The sequence below is a fragment of the Pteropus alecto genome, unplaced genomic scaffold, assembly GCF_000325575.1.
Source record: "Pteropus alecto unplaced genomic scaffold, ASM32557v1 scaffold224, whole genome shotgun sequence".
NCBI classification, from domain to species: Eukaryota; Metazoa; Chordata; class Mammalia; order Chiroptera; family Pteropodidae; genus Pteropus; species Pteropus alecto.
Window position 1 is genome coordinate 1,390,020 of NW_006436289.1, and position 22,546 is coordinate 1,412,565.

Below are 22,546 nucleotides of genomic sequence, written 5' to 3' on the forward strand. Positions count from 1 at the left end.
AGGTCCCTTTTAAATATAAGTAATAAGACAAGATAAAGTAGTGAGGAAAACTGCTAAAATTGTATATCTTCTCAGCTCCACCTGAGAAGGTTGACTTATGTCCCTACTAATACAGAGCATGCTTATTCTAAAGATTGTAGTTTTATGATAATTTAGGAAGAATAGATCTTAAAGTAATTTAAAGAGAGTCCATTTCTGTTTCCTCAAATTTCACTCTTCTGGTCATCTGACGGTACCTGAAAAGCACTTATCACTGCCTCAAATTACTCGTACTTCAGTTTTAATAAACTGTCAGCATTTGCCTAACCAATACAAGCCCACCACCTATTGATAGAAGAAAGTGACTACAGTGTATATAGAAACTATAAATGTAAAAATAAACCATTTTTGTTTCCTGACAGTTTTTAGTATTGCATTGTGTGTCCCACATCTCCCAGGTAAAAAGGGAGTCTCATAGAAAACTGAAGTATAGCTAGAATATAATTGCCTCAAAAAGCCAAGGTAAAAAACAATTCTAAAGATTTCACTCCTTAAAAGGGTGGGAATTGAAAGTTCAGATTAATGTTACATTATAGGTCAAACTACCTTACATGTACTCTTGCAGATTGGTGGTTCTTCTGACAATTTTGTGTGTGTGTGTGTGTGTGTGTGTGTGTGTGTGTGTGTGTGTAGATAAGTCTGTTCACTTTCCAGGCTCTACTTTTATACCCTTGGACCATCATCTTAGCTTTTTATATATCTAAGACTGACAGATATACTCTTGTGTAGAACTTTCATATAGTTCTAAGCTCTTAGAGTACTGCACTTGCTCACTACCTGGTAAGTAGGAGTTAGATACTTTCTTTATCTTACATAAAATCATATTTTTCCTTTGCCCTTATGTCTGTTTTATATTCTCCAAAGCTATCTGGATGCTGGTAGTTCTCACAGAAGTGGATAGCATGGAAAGGACTAGCAATTTTAAACCTTCTTTTGTAATTATTCATTGTAATTTCCTATCGTTGCTATAACAAATTACCTCAGACTTAGTGGCTTGAAACAATACAAATTTATTATCTTACAGTTCTGGAGGTCAGAAATCTGAAATGAGTCTTACAAAGCTAAAATCAAGGTATTAGCAAGACTGGTTCCTTCTGAAGGCTCTGGAGAATCCGTCTCCTTGCTTTTTTCAGCTTCTAGAGGCCCCAGCATTCCTTGGCTCTTGCCCCTTGCTCACATCACTCCACCTCTTGCTTCCATTGTCACATCTCTCACTCCTAATCTGATTCTCCTACTTCTCTTGTATAAGGACTCTCATGATTACATTGGGCCCTCCTGAATAATCCAGGGCTATCTCTTCATCTCAAGATCCTTAACATAATCACATATGCAAAAGTCCCTTTTACTACTTAGGTAACATATTCACAAATTCTGTGAATTAAGACACGGATGTCTTTGGCGTTGGGGGTGCTATTTAGTCTGCCATAGATGTTTTAGGGTTCTTTGGATTATCGATTAGGATAGTGAGTTAAAAGAAGGACCTTTATTTCTTCTACGGTTTTATTGTAACTACATTGACCAAAGGTTAAAAAATTTTGTTTGCTTCCTTGGTTCTTGATTTTGAATTTAGAATCGTTTTGATTTAGTTAAGGAAATTTTTATGGCTATCAGTTTTCGCATTGATAAAGTAAGTGTAAAAGCACTGGTCAGTGATAATTGAAATCAGAAACTCTACTGACAAATATTTGAGTAAGGAGATTTTTAAATGCTTTTCTTTGTTAATAGTTAAAAAAAACCCATGTAGTCACAATAGGAATCTCTACCTGCTGATGTGTAGTTAACAGACTCCTAGGGGTGCTAGCAGCCAGGCTTGGGCTCTCTTTGTGTTAACACACCTATTTTGGCAAGATTTTTAAATTCATTAACCCAAAGTCTGCATTTTTATTATTTGTTTTTAGAGCAAAGCAAAAAATAAACGAACACCTCTAGTTTTATGCCTTGCTATAATATCTAGCACTGTCTTTGCTCATGCATTCTTTCCTACATGCCACCATTGTTCAGTTTCTCAATCATTGCCTAAACTGCCTTTCTTATACATAAGTTAGATCAAATTCCCATTCTCCTGTGCTGAGTTTTATTTGAACTTAATGGACCAGTGAGAGAGATGCTTCTAGTTGAAGCTGACTACAGCATGAGTAATTTCGAAGAGGTAGGTTGGATGATTCTGACAGGATAAGGTCAGATAAGTAATGAAATCAACTTTTTATTCTAAAAGCTAAAAGTAACTTTCAGATCTTTGATCTTTTCTGTGGTCTTTCTGATGAATTGTTATAAATCTCAGTTAAGGAGGAGCTACTATGAAAGAAACACATGAGAGAAAAAAGTTTTTTGTTTTATTTAAAATATTGTTAGTCTTAAGCACCTCATTAGAAAATAATTTTGTATGTTCTAGTAGCAAATTGATGTGGAATTAACAAAAATTCATTTTAGGAAATTTAAGGAATTTATGTTTTCTTCATGCCAGTGTGTACCTAAGTGGTTTTGATAAAAAGATTATGCATCCTGTTCAAATGTAGAAGATGAATAAGTTGTTCTGGGGATGTTCATATTTACATGAATGTATTTTTACTTTTTATATGAATTAATGTGGCAATTTATATTTAATACTTTATATTATTAAATCTAGCTATTATAAAAGCTCATGCTAGCACTCTTCAAGAGAATATGTGTTTCCTGGACATAAAAGGTAAATTTCAGTTACAGGTATTTAAAAGATCCATCATCTTTCTGTGCTTTAAGAGTTTTTGCACTTAAATTTTTACCTGTGAATCTTTGTCCTGTTGCTATTTCTAGAGAGAATAAAACCCAGTCAAATAACTTTGTTTTCTTTCTAGTTTTAAGAACTTCTTAATGGCAGTAGCAAACCTGTTTCTGTCATTAGTAATTGAGAATAAGCATTGTTTTCAGAATAAAGAATTTTACTTCTGAAAGGCACAGTTGCCAAGTCTAGAACAAAGAATTTATAGTAGTTAACTGAAACCTTAACTGTTGTTAACAAAGGTTCTTTGCTCAGCTACCATAGAAGAGAAAAAGGAAGGGTAAGCCATGACTCCTACCTTTGAGAATTTACAGTCTGATGCGAAAAAAATGCATAGACCTTTGAAAAGTTAAATAACACAAATTATATTTTACATATCTATAAAGTACTTTGCAAAGCATTTTCACATATATCATTTAATTTCATCATATTTAGCATGCAAATGTAGCTTACTTAGAAAACATTAGAATTTCAAATACAGGTTTCCAAAACACACCTTTAACTTTCCAAAACTTTGAACTTTTTATAAAGAGCACTCAGGCAAATTTTTTTCGTGTAGAGTCTAATTCTGGGAGAAAAATAGGATTCTTGGCCTCTCACCTTTCACTTTTAATGCCTCAGATGTATGAGGATCCACAGAGGAACAGATAAAGGACTGGGGCAGCACAACGTGGCGCTCTCGGCATGTAGCCAGCATGCCTGGCCGACAGCATGTTTAACAGCTACCGAATTATAGTTTGATAATATAGAAGAAATGTTACAAGGCATATTGTGATTCATTATCACATTAATTGTACAGTCTAATTACCACAGGAGTTTAGATGATGAAGAAACCACTTCAGTTTGTAAAATTCCATTAGATAGTGTATGCCACAAGGACTGTCACCCCCACTGCCTAGTACATATCTGCTCTGTAGTAGGTGCTCAGTAACTTTGTTGATCTGAACCTTAGGTAGAAGTGATGAGGACATAAACACTCCATTGGCATGATACTAGAAGTGAATTTTAAAGGCTAAGCAGGATTCTTTAAAGTGTAGGTGTAGAGGAGATAATTCTAGTAGGATTAGTCAGTCAGCAAATGTTAAGAAAGCTCCTGCAACATGCTCACACTGACCTAGGCACTGGGGATACAGCAGCTGATAAAATAGTCTCTTGGAACCAATGTTCTGCTGGGGGGACACATAAACAAATAAGCTCTCATATAAGGGCTTTGAAAATGATAAAATTGAGTAAAGCGATAGAATAGCTGGCTGGTGGGAGAGAGACTGCTTTCAACCAGGATAGTCAGAGCCTTCGTGGCAGAAGGAAGAGCAATGCAAAGGCTGGACAGAGGTGAATTTAGCGTATTTGAGGGAATAGGAGAAAGGTTAAAATGATAGGAGATAATAAACAACAGGGGGGAGTAGAAGGACATGGGGTGAGAGAGCTGGCAAGGGCCAGTTCATGTGGGGCCTTACGCACATTGTGAAGATATGGGATTTTATTTTAATTGCAGTGAGAAGCTGAGTTGGAGAGCAGCATGAGCAGCAGAAGAATGCATATGGCATATTTTCAGAAAATGTAAAGCAGCTTGGCTGGAGAGGAGGCTCAAGTAGGGGAGTCATGCCTGAGAAGGCAGGAGAGTATGTATTGATAGATTGTGAAATTATTTGAATACCAGGCTTAATAAATGACACAGGGTGGATAAGACAAAAAGATGGGAGTAGAGGGAAGGGACAGGAAGATGAGTTAAAAAGCTGTGAAATAGTAAAATCATGCATAAGGGTGGTAGTAGTGTTCATGAATAGGAAGAAAAGGGCATCAAAAGAGGGGGAGGCGGGGAGAAGGAGCACGCACACCAAGTGAGCCAGGAAAAGGGAACTTCTAGTTAAAGATATGTTTGGAAATAGAGGAATCAGATTTTCTTATTAATGGTTTATGTTAAGCTGTCAATGGTTGATACCCTGCTATATGAAAATAATTTTAATTGTCCCCAAAGATTAAGTAGAGAAATTTCTGTATTAAAAGAGATTGCCCAAGAACAAAAACCTAAATGTAGCTTGCTTACTCCCTGAAGCAAAGTTATTTGAAATACTCAGACGTTATGAGAATGTTTTGAAAATTGTGGAAACTTTTCTTTTCCAACCTAAGGAAGTTGGAAACTTTACTCTTTAAATGTCGACTCCCAGAATGGTCTCCATGAGATAGTTTCCACTCCGGTGTTATTGTTTTAGTTGGCAATCAGTAGCCTGCAAAGATCTGAAGTACTGAACTACAGCAAAGCCAGTATTTTGGAAAGAATTTCCAGAGTGCATGGAATTAAGATACTGTGGAAATTTTTGACCTTAATGTAGTAAGACTGAGACTATTTCATTTTTTCAGTGAGAAACTAAAACATTTCATAAGTCTATCGACTTTTGACCTTTCACCACCAGTATGAAAATACTGAGATACAATCATATAGGGAAAAAAGGTTGGAAACCTTCGATTTCAGAGAACTCCTTCACAGTGTGATGATAAAGGATGTCCCTGACTGTTCATGGAAAGTAGTTATACAGTATTCATCATATCAATCCCAGATTTTATGTCATGATCCTAACACCTTTTATTTAGTAATCAATCACTCACTATACCTCCCTGGTTGACACGTTGTAAATTGAGTCCAACAGAGGTCATGTGACTTTCCTTAATTCAGGTCATAGTAAAGCCTAGGAATCGTAATGCCTCAACCTGCGTACTCATCCTGAAATGGTGTATGACTTTCAACTAGAAGATGCTAAGCAAATTTAATGTGTGTTGACCTTTGGGAAAATAAAATTTGAAAAATTCTCTCTTCAGAATCCTATTCTTGAGAATGGAGCTTTATAAATGAAAAACTAACGTACCTTCACTCAAAAGGCATTTTAAGTACACACAGTTGACTTATTTTGTATGAAAAAATTCTAAAGTTATAATTCACATGAGCAGATTTTTTGTCATTCATGGTTCTAGGTTATAAGTAAGGACTTACTCTTCTTGAAAAGTGATTGTACCTTGCTAGGTTCAAGAACAGTTTTGTATTTGTAGGACCTCACTTGCAATAGCTATGCTACCAACACAGAAGAAGCATCGCTTCTGAGTTTCCCACTGCAGTTCCCCCAACACAGGGGATGAACTCAACACGGGGTGGGATGGGGTGAGACGTGGGGTGGATTGATTACATAGTCTGAAATGGCTCGCCTTAAACACATTTATCTTTAAAATGCATGCACATTTTATGTTCTCCTCGATGTCATGTCTGTATTTGTTTTAGTATTAAAATCATTCAACTTTATTTAACATAGAAAAAAAATTGATGTTCCAGGAAGATGTATTTTATTTAGCCTATGATTTCACATAATTCTTGGCACCCTACAGCATTATGTCTGAGGATATATAAACATAGACCAGTTAGAGAAACTGAGAATAAAGAATTTCTTGCCCAACCATCGATTCCTCTTATACAGACTTCTAGTTTGTGCACATTGACTTCTCTATTACTGTTTCTCAACCTCAAAGATTTGCATGCCAGTCTCTTTTCATTGAAAATCATTTATTTATTTATATATTTTGGGAATAATTAGGGGAAAAAGGGAATTGGAGGTTGACAGTGGAAAAGAAGACGGAAGCAGGAGGCAGAAAACAATTGGAAGCTTTTGCTTTGAGGCATTGGGGAAAAGAAGAGAAGTTGTGGGAAAGGAAACCTGAGCCTCAGAGCCTCAGAGCTTGCTTCCTCCATCTGTGGGGAGAAAGGAGATGAGCTGTGTGAAAGAGGGCATGCGTTTTTGGACCTACCAGAGCATCTCAAAATTTCAAATTGTTCCTTGTCTCTGAACCATGTTGGGCTCAGCATTTAATAAAATGTGGATAAGTGATGATTAAAAGGAAAAGTCACATTTTAATCAACATAATATCTTGAACAAAGAAAAATTAACATACCTGTGTCTTATTAAAGCTGCAAAAAATGACGGTTTTGAAAGATCTCAAGCAAGTAAGGGATGGTTGAAGGAAATTAGATACAGAAGTACCTGTAGTTCCTATTTTATGATATTTTTAAAGGACAGGGATATTCTCTTTGGAATGTTGTTTTAATTCTACTAGTGGATGTAGATACTGTAAGAATTTTCACAAGTGTACCTAAGACCATGTTTCCCCAACTTTATTTTTCTTACAAGGTCTTGAAGCTCCTCGATTACAGGTTGATGTTGGGGCCAGGGACTAACGGATCACCCAGAGTACTTTTTCACTCAGGCTCTGAAGAATTCTTTATTGTGTTGTGTTAGGTGTGATAGTAACGGTTAATATAAAAGAGATATCAAAAAGAGGGACTGGTTTTTGTTTGAGTGCATCCAAAACTTCATTTATTTATTTTTGGGGGGGAGAGGGGATTAAAGATATAATTTACATTAGTTTCAGGCATACAATGTAATGATTTGATATTTGTATATTTTTCAAAATGATCACAGTAGGAATTGATTCCTTAGGCAGGCATTCTTCTCTAGGTGACAGAATATTAGTTAAGAGTCCCCATTAGTCCAAATTTTAGTTCCCATTTTTAGAAATCCTGAGACTTTCATTGGTTTTCTTAAAGTCATAAGAGAATGAATATAATATTTATATTTGCTTTTCAAGTGTCAGACTGAGAAAAATTCAGCTATTGGTAGGCATAGATTCAAAATGAAAGGAGTTACAAGATCATGAGGAATATTTCATCTACTCTCTAAAAACAATCCTAAGACGTGTGATCTTTCACTATGCCTTGCTCATGCCACACAGAAACCACTCTTAATTTAACACCTCAAATAGTTTACAATATCTTTTCCCAGCCATTGAATTCTGAATTTTTAGAGGTTCTCTGTGTTCCAGGAGATTCATGTCATGAAAAGTAATAATGACTTCTCTTGCCTTTCCTGTTTTTCAGAAGTCAATAAATGAAGTAATAAGTTTGGTCTCTCCATCCTCCTTAAATGGAATACTTTGAGAGCCCTGAGTGTAAATCAAGAAGGGCTGCCTGCTCTCAGGGAGCTAATGAGTATGCTTCGGACCCAGTCTTTTCATTTATTGCTCAGTTGAAGTAGTTGACTGTCATGATAGTTTCAACCAGGATACAGTTTTTCATAATATTTTGTTAAATTTACATCTGCACTGGACCATTGGACAATATAAGGCATAAGGAAAACTGATGTTTAAGGTAATGAAGATAAAAATGATAAATTCTAAAATGCCTCAAAACAAGTTTTACCAAATTCATGAATTCTCTTCATTTGATCACATGTAGCATATCAAGATGTTTCTAGGACTTCAGAAACCAAAATGTTATATATAAATGCATACATATACACATACATATCTATAATATCTAGTTTACTTTCTTGGGAATAAAGACTATCCACGTTCATAGTATAATATTTTCAAAGAAGTCTAAACTTGCTTATCCATTCATCATTTACAAATAAAACATGAAAATAATTCAGATAGACAAGTTTGTTTCTTGGATTTAAAAATGTAAGCATTCCAAATACCAGGTCATGAAAAGTTTTTCGCTATTTTAGATATTATAATCTCAAAATATATATGGTTTTCAAACTAAACATTACATATCAATTTTAAATTAATACTCTTTCTTACATAATTTAAATAAATTAGTGAATCATTGGTAAAATGGAAAAATGAATTTTTCTTAAATATGAACTTTTAAATCAACTTTTAAAATATACTAATGTAAAATGAAATCTTATTTAAAGTTATTTCTTTATCATAAATCATGCAAAAATCAAATTATTTAAAAAATTTCTTGGGAGATTATTATGATAAAGTATTCCTTTGAAAGAACTTTGAGTCAAAAAAAGTTGGAAAGTACTGGGTACCTGTGCTATTAAATAGATTACAGTTTTCTTTACATTCTAGTCCAAATATAACCTTGGTTATTTTTATCAGATTGAGAAATTCTCTGAACTCTTGATAGACTCTTCTTCAGGAAAGCCTCTATCATATACTAGCTGCCCCTGACCTTCTTTCTCTAAAACTCATTCAGTGCTTATAGTTACATAGTTAGATGTGTGATTGTTTCATGTGTGCCTCCTCCATGGGACTGATCTGCCCCCATGGGGGCAGGGACTGTGTGTGTCTTGTTCACTTTGTGTTAATAACACATTAGTGAGCCCTCAGAAACTTGGGGAGTACCTACTCCTATTATATTTACACATTACCTTTTAGATAGGTTATTTTTCGATGTTCGTTCTCATTTGAGTTATGTTATTCTATTAACTTTAACAAGGTATTTTCTTACCTGCTTTTAATTTCTGGGTGACACCTTAGAACTTCATATATAATAATCATACCTTCTTTTCTCCCAAAGTAGGCTTCTGCTTACGTTTAAATAAGCAGACCATGTCTTAAGGCCAAATGTCTTAATTTTTCATTAGGAAAATAGTGTTATTATACCTATATACTATATTTCCATTTATTATCTTCAAGTTTGTTTTTTTTTTTGGTATTTAAGAAGACTTTGATTTATCATGGTCTATAAAAGGCACACTAAAATTTTGTATAATATTGTCACCTATCAATATTAGAAATTTACCTGATTGATTGGACTTTTATTCTAAGTGATATGATTTAGAATTGTGACTGTAATAGTGTGTATTAACGTTTTAAAGAATTCCAATGAATATTGTTTGCAAGTCTTATGGAAATGTTTCATTACAACCCTTTCTTTATACATCTACTCAATACTGAGTTTAATGAAAAGATCCCGTGTTGGGGAGAACTTTTTGTTTTTTTATCAGAAGGATTGGGCTAGTGTTATCTGTAATAGAGTGGAAAGGATTGGCTTATTACCTCATTTTAAAATATAGCTGAGTTCAGTGATCCTAACTACTGAGGTATTTTAAAGCTTTGGGAGAAAATATATACGTCATTCATTGAAGATGCCAATGTAATGCTGGTACAGCATTTTTGTTTTTAAAATTTTATTTTCTGCAGAGATAGTGATCATATCTGATATATAGTGCTAGGGAGTTCAGGAGGATCAGGAGATGGCTAAGATTTAGTGACGGATGTGGAGCAGCAGCTGTGACAAAATAGTACTATCATATTTCTTGACATACCTTTCCAAAAAGCTTCAATCTCATGAATATTACCCTCTCCCCTTCTCCAGTTTAGACCTCCCTTGGTTTCTTAAACTAAACCAAATTCTCCCCCTCCCCACAAATAAGCTGATTACTTGATTTTTGTTTCCCATGAAGGAATTTTCTCTTGCATATAAATGCTCAGGCTGTGAGTCAGTAGTTTTTGGCATTACTTCTCTATTAGCTCCTACTCAGGAAGTTCAGCCAGGGGTTGGAGTGATTGCTAAACACTGAGGACTTCCCAAGACCCATTTTTAAGAGTGAATTAATACAGCAACTCCCGGGAACTTTGAAACTCATCCTTTATCACTAGTGTAATTCTGAGAGCCACACAGTAGACTCTTGTTTTGTTCAATTCCAAGTAAAGGTTTGAGTCACATGATTTCTAGGTTAGTAATATTGTATGGGAAAAGGAAAATCAGTTCCTTATCTGTCATGTTCCATTTTAACAGTCCTTATAACATCTAAATCTTATTTATGTAGTATTCTTACCTGAGTGCTGGTCTTTGGTTCTTTGGGTCATTTCTAACAAGAACACCTGATAGCTTACCCCTCCCGCCTCTTAGTTCATAGAGGAATTAATTAAAGACCAAAACTTTTTCTGTTCTCGGTCTTTGTCTCTAATTGCAAAGGCAGTATTGGGATTATGAGTACTCAGAAGCTTTCAGATTTTAAAATATGAAGGATCTTGTCGCAGTGTTTTCTAGTGAGGTTGTTTATTTAGGATAAATATTTTCTCACTTCACTTTTTCCTTCTGCCCCCTACTTACAAGCTATTTACTTATAGCAGCAATGAAGTGAAGCATAAGTTACTCCTGGAGGGGCTGGCTGTCAGTTGTAGCTGTACTGTATTACCTTAACAGGTACTGAGAACATTGGAACTGGCTCTAGGCTGTGTCTAATTTGTTTCTGTCTGTTTTGGATTGCTCCTTGGTCAGCCAAAAAAAGAAGTCAAGGGTATCACTCTGAAATGGTGGGCCAAATAAGAAAATTTCTTGTTGCAGTTGTCTTGATTTTTAAATTAGTGTCACCCGTTCTTCCCTCTTTCCCCTGACCACATACACATACCCCATTGATGATATACTTACTTTCAGGACTATAAAATGACTACCCTTTATAGCCCTGGGCTCCTGATATTGCCTAGAACAAAAGAATTTCAAGTCTCAAAATTGATAGTAAAGTTCTGGTATTTAAATCATCCCTTGAAGAAAGGCATGTGGTTCAAATTAGAGTCTACTACTCTGTATTAAGAGAAAGGAATATAAGATACCATTTCAGCCTGCAGACAGATGCTAACCAACAAGGGTGTTAAGGGTTAGAAAAGAGACTTAACAAATTATGTTAGGAGCCATTATGAGTGGAGAAGTAAGTGACCATAGGCCACATGAAAAGAACAACTCCACCCATATGGCTTCTGTTGTATGGGTGTGAGTGTCCGTCTTAATCAGTTTCTTCTGCAGTTTCTTCTGTTGCTTCTCCCTTGTCTTCTGTACAGTATTGTCCAGAAGAATATTCATCAATTTAATGTTGCATCTGTAGGTCATAAATCTTTCCTGTTGCCAGTAAATAAACATGAATTTTGGGGGGACACAAACATTCACACCAAAGCATAATGTATGCTATCTTTGTCCTTAATACGAATTACTGAGTAGTACTTATTTTATTAGTATAAAAGTGATTCTAATATTTTTGTATTAGTGAACTCTATCATTTATGCCTAATAGCCATTATGATAGTCATTACACATGTCATTAAAATATATACTTTTCATTTTAAATTGTATTTAACTACAGCTGTAGATTTTATCATTGTATGTAAAGCCTTCATAGTTAGCTGTTCTTTATATAAGATAATTGCTGTTTTCAACAAAAACTTCAGTAGGATCCCAGTTTTAGCAAGACACTCCCAGTTTCTACCCTGTTAGCTGTTCACCAAGGGCTGCTCTGAATTCTCATGCATTTATTTTCTTTTTTATACTTTCCTCTCTTTCCACTTTTTCTCCCTCCCTCTCTGTTTTTAGTTAATCAGTGAATCATTTGTAAGATATTGAATGCCTTCTCTTCTTCCAAGCACTGTTCTAGGCACTAGGAAAATTATTGGTGAGAAAAACAGCCTGATCCCTGCCTTCCGGAGCCCTGTGATAATGGAGCTTAGATCTCAGTGAAATGGCTCTGAACAGCAAGAAATGGAGTTGGGGGTGGGCTAGAGAAAAAGGAACCTATTCTTTTCTCTTTTTTCCCTTGCTTATTATGAAATATTGTGTATATACACATAAATGTGCCTCAGCTGTATATGTACACTTTAATTGCTACAAAGTAAACTCCTGTGCAATTACCACTTAAATCAGGAAATAGTAATTTCATCAGCTCAGGCTGTACCCCTGCCTTCATCACAACTTCATTTTTTTCCCCAAGAGGTAATCGCTGTTTGATTTTTGTGTTAATCACTTATTTGCTTAAGAGGTTTTTTTTTTTTTTAAATAGTTATACAACCTGTTTAATGCATCCCTCAGGAGTTTTGCTCCAACAGTTATCATTTATATTGAATATAATGTGCAACGGGCCCATCCTGAGTATAGTTTGTCTTTGAACTATGTATAAATAGAATCATGCTGTATATATTATTTTTGTCTTATTTCTCACAACACTGTGTGAGATTTATCCATGTTTGTTTAGCTATGGTTTATTCACTTTTATCTAGTATTGCATGATATGAATATACTACAACTTAATATTTTTCCATTATATCTATCAATGGCTGTTTGGATTATTCAGTTTGGAGCTTTTACTAAACAACTACAGAGCATTTGTAAACATTTATCCTGCTACAGCCATGCCACCCTGAACAAGCCTGATCCCATCTGATCTTGGAAGCTAAGCAGGGTCGGACCTGTTTAGAACTTGGATGGGAGACCAACTAGGAATACCAAGTGCTGTAGGCACAAAAATTAAAAAAAATTAAAATAATAAAATTAAAAATAATAATAAAAATAAACATTTATCCTGGTATACTCTTTAACATTAATGTGTATTTTCAAACATTTAAGGGTATAAACCTAGGAGTAAATTTTCCAGGTCATACAGTATGTCCGTTTTCAGCGTTAACTTGAGAACGCCCAACCTGGTGTCCAGCACAGGTGAGCATTCCCATTCCTGTATGTCTTCCCTGGTGCTGGGTACTGTTATACTTTGTGATTTTTATCAGTCTGGTGAGTGTGTAATGGTTATCTCATTGTGGTTTTAGTTTACTTTTCTATTTAAGAATGATATTGAGCTCCTTTTCATGTCTGTTGACCTTTTTTTGTGAAGTATGTCTGCTTAAATAAGTCTTTGGCCCATTTTTCTACTGGGTTGTATGTCTTATTGATTTATAGGAGTTTTGTTTCTGTAGCAAGGATATGAGTCTTTTATGTGTTACAAATATCTTCTCTCATTTTGTGGTTTCTCATTTCACTCTCTTTAAAATGTTTTTAAATGAATAGACTTTTTAATATTTTAATGCAACCAAATTTACCACTTTCCCTTTGATTAGTGCTTTTCATTTCTTGTTTGAAAAAGCTTTCCATCCCCTGAGGCTATAAAGATATTCTCCTTTATTATTTTATGAAAACTTCATGGTTTTACCTTTTATATTAAGTCTGTCATCTACCCAGAATTAATTTTAGGATATAGTGTGAGGAAAGTGTCCTATTTTATTTTTTTCCATGTGGAAAACCAATTGTTCCTATGCCATTTATTGGAAAATTTATCCTTTTCCCACTGATATGCAGTGCCTGTTTTAGTGCACCATTTTTAAAGAAACTTGTAAACACACAGTATTTCTCAAGCACTATGTGCCTTTGGGAATTACATCAGCAGAGCAGAGTATTGACACTCAAGTCTAATGAAAACAGTAGACTATAATAATTAAAGAATTTGGAAGTTGTATAAAATTACTTATGGGATGTACATTTACCTCATAAACATGATGCTGAAAGCACAGTATGTGTATAAGCTTTGAGAGCATCCATGCTGGCATTATAGGCTCACCGTTGTTCTTAGTAATTTTTTTAAAAAAATCTTTAAATTTGGGCATGTTACCACCTTAAGGAATCTCACTTTCCCAGACGTAAAACAAAAATAATGCTCATCTCAGTGAGGTAATAAATACAAGGTACAGTAACACAGCACTTGACAGAGTGTCCTTTAGAAAAGTTTATTTACTTTATTCCATATAATTCACAGTGCTGCACAAATGGGAAAACTGCTACACTGAGAGAGATGAATCAAAGACAGCCCAGTTCTCGATCTTCTCAAGATACCTATCTCCCTCCACCGTTCTTGCCACTCAGCTGCATGGCCACACTATTCATTTCTAAGTACTCTGAATGAATGTACTAATAGTTCAGAATTATTATTTGTCATCAGACATGATAAATGCTTATTTTATTCACAGTGTGACATTCTAGATGATTCAGAATCTGGATTATGTTCATAATCCATTCCTGTGATTTAGCTTGTCTTTAAAAAGCTAACAAAACTTCTGAAGGGAAATGACATCATTTCTCAGCTAGAATAATTATCATTATAGTTTTCTCCAGATAAAAGTTGCGTAGTTCTTCGGTGACATTCTGTGGATACTGCAGACCATCTTTTCCTTCATTGAAATGTTTTTCTCCTCTCTCAGCTTCCTTATTACAATGATATTTTTCTGATTTTCTTCTTTTTGTCTTTCTCCTTTTTGCTGCATCTTCTTTCTATTCCTGTGCCTGCGGAATAGGAAGTACCTATGGGTGTTTTCTAAGCCTTAATTCCCAGATGTTCCTTTTTCTTTACTTATTCTTTCAAAAAAATTTTATTCATTCATTACTCAGTTCCTCAGAACATCTTCACTTGAATTTTTTCTTACCTTCTTAAACTCAAGACATAACAAAATATGTATATATATTTTTTTTCTTCCCAAACCAACTTCTACCTTCCTTGAGTCTTATGGGTCTAATCTGCTCAGCCAGACATGCATGCATGGTCTTACTCTCTGCTTTTTACTCCTTTTTCATCTCATGTGTTCAGCCTACTCTCAGCTACTGTTCAGTCTTTTAAAAAATATTTTTTAAATCGTCTTTCCTTTTTTTTACTATTCCTTTATCACAAGCCTTCAACTTCATACTTAATCTAGTCTTGCTTTCAGGTTAATTTTACTATGTCACTTGCCTGTTCCAAAAGTTTTGATGACTCCTCATTGTCTCTAAGAGTGGTTCACAAACCTCTTCAGAAAGAATCATATTTTGTTTGTTTACATTCACATGTCTAAATTATTTCCAGGAGATTCAGTAGGTGAAAGGTAAGGCTTGTGAGTCATTCCAAAGTTATTTTTTGTGATTCTGATGTACAGACGGGGTTGAAAATCAATGGTTGGAGAGAGGATAAGGGGATGGAATGGGTAGTGCTTATGATTAGATGTAATTATCATGATAGTAGTTTTTGATTTAGTTGGTAGGTTCAGGGATGCTCATTGCATTGCTAAAAATAATTTCTACTTCTAGAAGGGGTGAAACTTTGTGACCTTGAGTTAGGTAGTGGTTTCTTAGATATGACACCAAAAGCATAAGTGACAAAAGAAAATCTAGATAAATGGAACTTCATCAAAATGAAAAACTTTTGTGTATCAAAGGACACCATCAAGAAAGGGAAAAGATAATCATCAGAATGGGAGAAGATATTTTCAGATTATATCAACGGACTTGTATCCAAAATATAGAAAGAATTCTTACAACTCAATAACAAGACAACTCAGTTTAAAAATGGCAAAAGATTTGAATAGACATTTGTCCAAAGAAGATATACAGACGTCCAAGAAACACATTAAATGATGATCAACATCATTAACAATCATGGAGGTGCAAAATCAAAAGCATAGTTTTAATTTTTTTTTTTAAAAGAACAATAATAAGTGTTGGAAAGGATGTGGAGAAACTAGAACCTTTGTACATTGTTAGTGGGAATATAAAGTGGTGCAGGCACTTTGGATAACAGTTTGGGCAGTTCCTCAAAAGGTTACACATGGGGTTATACCATAGGACCCAGCAATTCCACTCCAAGATATATACCTGAGGAATTAAAACATACATCTTCAAAAAACTAACATGAATGTACATAGCAGCATTATTCATAATACCAAAAAGTAGAAACAATCTAAATGTTTGTCAACTGATGACTTGATAAAATGTAGTATACCGGTACTATGGGTATATACTACATATTATTATTATTATTCAGCAATAATAAAAAATAAACTACTGATACCTGCTACAACATGGTGAAAACATGCTAATGAAAGAAGCCAGTCACAAAAGATCATATATTATATGATTCCTTTTATATGAAATGTTCAGATTAAAGAACTCCAAGAGACAGAGTTGATTAGCCTAGGGCTGGGCATTTGTGGGAGAGTTGGGATGGGGCAGATGGAGAATGACTGCTAATTGGTATAGAGTTTTTTTTCTAGGGTGATGAAAATGTTCTAAAACTGATTGAAGTAATGGTTGTACAAGTCTCTGTATATACCAAAAATCTCCAAATGGTATACTTTAAATGGGTGAACAAATTTTATAGAAAAGACTGTAGGAAAGAAAATCGAAATAAAAGGCCACGAGTAGAGCAGTGGTGAGACTGTCATGAACCAAAGATGATAATTTATAATCAAATTCTTTGTATCTGAAGTCTAATAAAATTTTTAAGTTTTTTTTGATAAAAAGAAGTAAAGGAAAGAAGGAAAAGCACTGGTTCACAGGATGACGTCTAAGGTCCTTGTTCTATCATTTAAAGCTGTATTTTGTCTGGCCTGATGCTACTTTGTAATCTTATTTCTTGCCACATACCTCTGCCTTGGCTATGCTTTCCCTAGCCAATGTTCAGAATACCCTTTTCACATCCCCTCTCTGCCTCCTTATATCCTAGCCATTCAACTAAGTTTTACTTCCTTTTTGAGTCCTTCCATAGGAACATACCTTTTCTGCCTTTGGTTCTTTCATAGGATCCAACACTATGTACCCATTGGGAGGCTTCCATATGTACGTGTGGTATAGACAAGTGAAGGAAATTGAGGAACCTAGAGATTATGAAAGAGACATTAAGAATAAGAAGTTTTAGTACATAATGAAAGACATTATAAGAACAGCTCCAGAGCCAAAATAAGATGAACAATCCCATTCAATGGAAATAAGGTTTTCGAGTTCAGGGTAACTGAGCAAACTTAAGTTCTAAAAGTTTTTGTTTCCCTGCTTCTTTGGCATTTCTTATCCAAGTCAGCAAGAGTTCTTCCTAGTTCATTTCATTCATTTCTTTAAATTTTGTTGTGAGAATTTTCTAATTTCGATCATCTTATAGTTTTTCCGATGTTTATATGTGTAAATAACTAAAAACCAACAAAAATCTTAGTAATTCTGTTCCACGTCTGTCTATTTTCCGTGTACCCCATCCCACTTCCACTTCCACACATCCCCTAGTACTTCCCTAAACTACCAACAAAACCCAAATATATATTGGTTTGATTTTTAACTGCTTTTATTTTTCTTTCCAGTCTCCATGAAATGTGTAGCAAAATGTTCCCAATTGCAAGCAGCTGAGAGAATAAAGAAGATTTGTTCTTCCCATCCTAGTTATTCAGTCCCTGAAGTGTTGATTAGAAGGAACTGGACTTTCAAAATGAGTTCCAGATTTAGTATATGTTAATAATTTGAGGCTTCTCCCACATCCATAATTTAACTTTTTCAAAAATAAGTTATGTTATAGCCAAATGGACAATGAACCAGCCAGAATTTTAACTTAAGTTGCACAGCAGTATTGAAGATTAATGTGAAATACTTGTGAAGAGGCACAGCAATATGTTTTCAATAAAACTATCAGTTTATAGTAATATGTATATTGAACAGGGAGGGTGGGTCAGAACCTGTTAGATTTGGCGTATTAAAGAACGAATTGGAATATCCCAGAATCATTCATCACAGGAAGCTGGACTTAATGGGGAAAAAAAAAAGAAAAGTGTCATAGCAGGCAGAGAGAAGCAAATTTATATGTGCAACACCTTAGAGTTAGGAGTAAGAACAATATTTGGAATGATTATAGGAGACCCCTTGACAGGTTTACAAGACTACAGGATTTTTGCTTGGTATGTAATAAGCAATAAGAGCAAGGGGATGGAGGTTTTGTTGCTGTATCTTACTGAAATTGAAATTTTGCTATTGATCATTGGGTCTCGTTGTGGAAGCCAGCTGTTTGACTGGGACATGCTGTGGAAGTAGGTGCTTCCCCAGATGTGACCCTCTCTAATTGTCAGGCCCCAATCATCTCATTCATTCTTGCACACTCATTTCTCATATATACACCTAATGGCAATCCAAGTGTAGCCATCGCTGAAAGTAGTTCCCTTTGATATTGTTTCTTTTGTAAAGATTTCCTGTTTGGTAGAATAATAAACAAGCTCATGCCATTAAGTTTGTGCCTTCCCTTCCCCAGCAGAGTGAAAGGGTAGAAAGGTTACTAATTGTAGATAGAACGTTCATCGTTCAAAATGAGAAATTTACTGTATTTTTAAGCTGCTTATTAGGAAAATCTAAACTCGACTTTTTAATTCATTGTTCGACTTGATAGAAGAGGCATTTTCCAATGAGGAATGAGAACATTTGATTTCTCATAGAAGTAGCTATAATAATTCTAATGATGGCCCTGACCTCTTAGCCCCTTGCGATCATTAAGTTCATTTTAGAACCTTAGGAAGGATGACTAGGAAGTAGAGGCCCTAGTACCTGGCCAGCTGCCATTGTCAGTACAAGAAGGCTCCAGTAGCCAGAAAGTGATAAGAAGACTCCAGTATCCAGAAGGTGATAAGAAGACTGGCTCAGTAATTTTATTGCAGTTTAATTTACTGACCCTTTCTTGAGTCCTTGCTGTGTATGAAAACACTGCGTGGAGGTTAGGATAAATAAAATGATATCCCTCCTATTTAACTAGTGGAGGGTATAAATACATGATATAACTAAGTATAATATAAGGCAGAGTTGTAATTGGGAAGTAGAGGTATAAACAAAGGGCTATGGAAGCACAGAGGAGGAAGCCATTGGCATGGTATTTTGCAATGGAAATCAGTTAAGGCTTCATACAGGAAGTAATATTTGGCTGGGCCTTGAAAATGAGTGATATTTCAAATGTAGAAAGGAAAGGAAAAGACATGGCACAGAGAGGAAATAGCATAAGAAAGGCACATAAACACAGGATGTGAGTAATCCGTTAATGCCAGAATGGCCAGGGATAAGTTGGAAAGGTAGGGTGGAGTTGAGTTATGAAAGACCTTAAACGACAGTGCTAAGAGACTTATACTATTCTGTAAGCAGAAGGGAGCCACCAAATGTTTTTGAGTGATGAAGTAATGCAGTGTGGTTTGTGTAACATTCACTGTGCTATGAATGGATGGCTTAGAGGAAAATGAAATAGGTACAAGTAGTAAGCAACAGTGTTAATCTAGGTCAGAGGTAAGAATATGAACTGAGATGGTAGGAATGGAAAAAGAAAGGAAGAGATGGATTCAAGACACATAGGGTAGAAGCAGTAAAGGTTTTACCACTTAGAAGTGAGAAATGGAGAGGGAGAAAGGAAAGATGACTCTAGTGTTCCTAGTAATTGGGTGGTAATGCTGTTAATGACCATGGGAACATCCCTGGAAGAGCAGATTTGATTTGATTTTGGAAAATGGTGAATTTGAGGTATTTCTTTCCAGGCAAGTATTAGAAGTTCATGTCAGAAACTTAAGAGTTGATACCAGGGTCAGAGATATAAATTTGGAGAATCATTACCAAACAAATGTTAGTGGAAGCTACGGGAACAGAAGAGTTAGCTTTAAGAAAATGTATAGCAAAGAGCCTTACTAGAAAACACCTTCTATAGAAGGTAGAAAGAAGAAAAGCAAATAGCAGACAGTTGTCAATGAGAGTAAAACTAGGAAAGTGGGGGAGAGAGTTTGAGAGGATAAGGAGGTTCTCAGCATTCTCAGATGCTGTGACTACAGGGAATGTGGTAGGTCTGGGGCAGGAAGGAGTTCTAGCCTCTCATACATACAAGCTGTTCAAATAAATATTTATACACATAAAAGTATAAGTCAGCGACTCTCTATCCTTTGGCTTATCATCCTTGGTCATTTTTTAGTATTCTTCCCCAAACCTCATCCCTCCTATTTTCCATCTACTCTGTTTTTAAAAAGTGGGAGGTAGATAAAAGAAGGTGGGAAGTTGAAGCCCAAAGGAAATTGAAATTAAAATGTAACTTCTTTCTTTGTTCAATTTATAAATAAGTTACATATTCTCTACTTTGAATAAACCACCTTAATAATAATGCCACTTTGTCTAATTTTTAAAAAATTTTTATTAAAACATAGCTAACATTATATTAGCTTTTGGTGTACACCATACTTATCTAACATTTATATACCTAAAGAAGTGATCACCATGGTTTTGTCTAATTTTTTAAGTCAGAGTGTCTCCAATGGTCATAAATGTTTGTCATATGTAAAAATAATCATGAAAATTTTGGGTCTAGTTGAGTAGGCTTACATGTATTTAAGTCCGATGTGGTCTTAACATCAATCATCCAATTTCATTCTTGTTCTTATGGAAACAAGTACCACTCGCCTCACTCAGCCTAGGTTTTTTAAGGGAACAGTGCTAGTTTTGCTGAAGTAAACCAATCATGTTAACTTTTAGTTAACCAGATATTTTTTGCGTTCCAGCTCATCCGTATCTCTATTTCACTATTGTTTTAAGTGGCTGGTTATATAATTTCTAATTGTTCTTTTTTCACATTGGATATTCAAACTTAGTGGCTTAGAACCTTTATTCTAGTGACTAGAAAGTAATATTTGCTGGTTAAGATAACATGAGTTATGTCCATTTGCCTTTCTAGATTTTGGCTTCAGTAACCTTTTCACTCCCGGGCAGCTGTTGAAGACCTGGTGTGGCAGCCCTCCCTATGCTGCACCCGAACTCTTTGAAGGAAAGGAATATGATGGGCCCAAAGTGGACATCTGGGTATGTAACTGCCTTCTCTTACACACTATAGCATTAGTTATCCTTGTTTGATGAAACTGTCCCCACCCTGGATAACACAAAATGCTGGACGTGAATTAAGATCTTGCTTACCTGTTCTTTCAATCCCCAATTCTTTGTGCAAAGTCTTTCCGCCAACACTTATCTTATGGATTGAGCCACAGACTTCAAACTCGCCCTTTGCATCTGCAAAAAAAACAAACAAAAAAAAAAACCCCAAGGGCAAGCTTGAATGGGCGCCCTTGTGGAGAACAGAGATTCTTTCTGTTGCTGCCACTTGCGTTCTTCCTGGAGGATGAGTACTGAAATTCTAGATATGTTACCCAAAATTAATGTCCGGAAGCAAAGAAGAATGTTAACTGTTCTAAAGATGATGTGGCCTTGACAATGCCCTATATTATTTCTCATTTAAGAAAAAGAAGAAAAAGTTTATTCCATTATCTTGTGCATGACTCACATCTTCTTCAGACACATACTATAATGGCCTCTTTTGTTCCCTCTGATGCAATTAATTGTACGTATTCTCTGTTTGGGATACAGAGCCTTGGAGTGGTCCTCTATGTGCTTGTGTGTGGTGCCCTACCATTTGATGGGAGCACACTGCAGAATCTGCGGGCTCGAGTGTTGAGTGGAAAGTTCCGCATCCCATTTTTTATGTCCACAGGTAAGGAAGTTGAAGCACACTGGATTCATTAGATTATTAAGTTATCCTAGGAATTGAGTGGGGGTGTATAAATAGCCCTCTTAACATCCTTTCTTAGCTCCAGTTTGCTGAATTGGTACCTCCGGAGGCAAGGTACTATAGGAACTGTGCAGACTTTGGCATCGGATAGATAGCCCTGTTGCATTTGTCTGAGTTTGGGTCTGGGCTTTGCACATAGCAGCTGGTGTTGTGTGGCAGTTACTACGTCTGTCTAAGCTTCAGTTTCCTCATCTATAAATGGCTGGCAGTTTTTGCTAGGACTGTTACTATGAAGACTAAATTAAATAATGTATGTAAAGAGTCCATAGGCCCGTCACATAGTAGCAAGGCAATAAATATTCCTGTCTCACCTTGTCCTTCACTCCCTCGCCCACCCTTTTTCAGGATAATATTTCTGTTTAGTGGGACCCAACTGAGATGTGGTAATAAATGCCAAGGATCAAGCAACCTTTACACCTTAGTCTTGCTGCTACTTGCTGCTACATTTCCTACTTCTATGATATTTATCCCCCATATGCAAATTTTTTAAAAGTACTTTTTAAATGTTTTCAATAAGGTAAGTAGCTCTTGGAAAAAATTAGCACTGGAAACAAACACCACATATCCAGAATCTACAGTGTTTTATCACTATTAATATGCATATAAGAAAAACATTTTAGACACTGTACAGTAAGCAATCTATTCAGTTTTGCTTAATCATATTTTCATTTTAAGGAACAACATACAGAATGTAGGTCCACTTAAATAGGTAGCAAAGTATAGGCACGTGGGAATTGTACTTTAAATAAATAACTTTAAATCTCCTTAGAATTAATGACTTAATAGTATATCAGATAATGATAAATGCT

General features: G+C 35.4%; 1 protein-coding gene and 1 pseudogene across 5 annotated transcripts in view; both read left to right on the forward strand.

Annotated features, from left to right (window-relative positions):
* Nucleotides 1-22,546, forward strand: part of SIK3 (SIK family kinase 3) — a 215,824-nt gene that overhangs the window by 145,235 nt on the left and 48,043 nt on the right. For all 5 annotated transcript variants that reach the window (XM_015590132.2, XM_015590133.2, XM_025047456.1 and 2 more), the window contains 2 exons: nucleotides 20,853-20,977; nucleotides 21,536-21,659. In XM_015590132.2, coding sequence (XP_015445618.1) covers nucleotides 20,853-20,977; nucleotides 21,536-21,659 — 249 coding nt within the window. The remainder of the gene's footprint in view (nucleotides 1-20,852; nucleotides 20,978-21,535; nucleotides 21,660-22,546) is intronic.
* Nucleotides 12,747-12,865, forward strand: LOC112480472 (annotated as a pseudogene).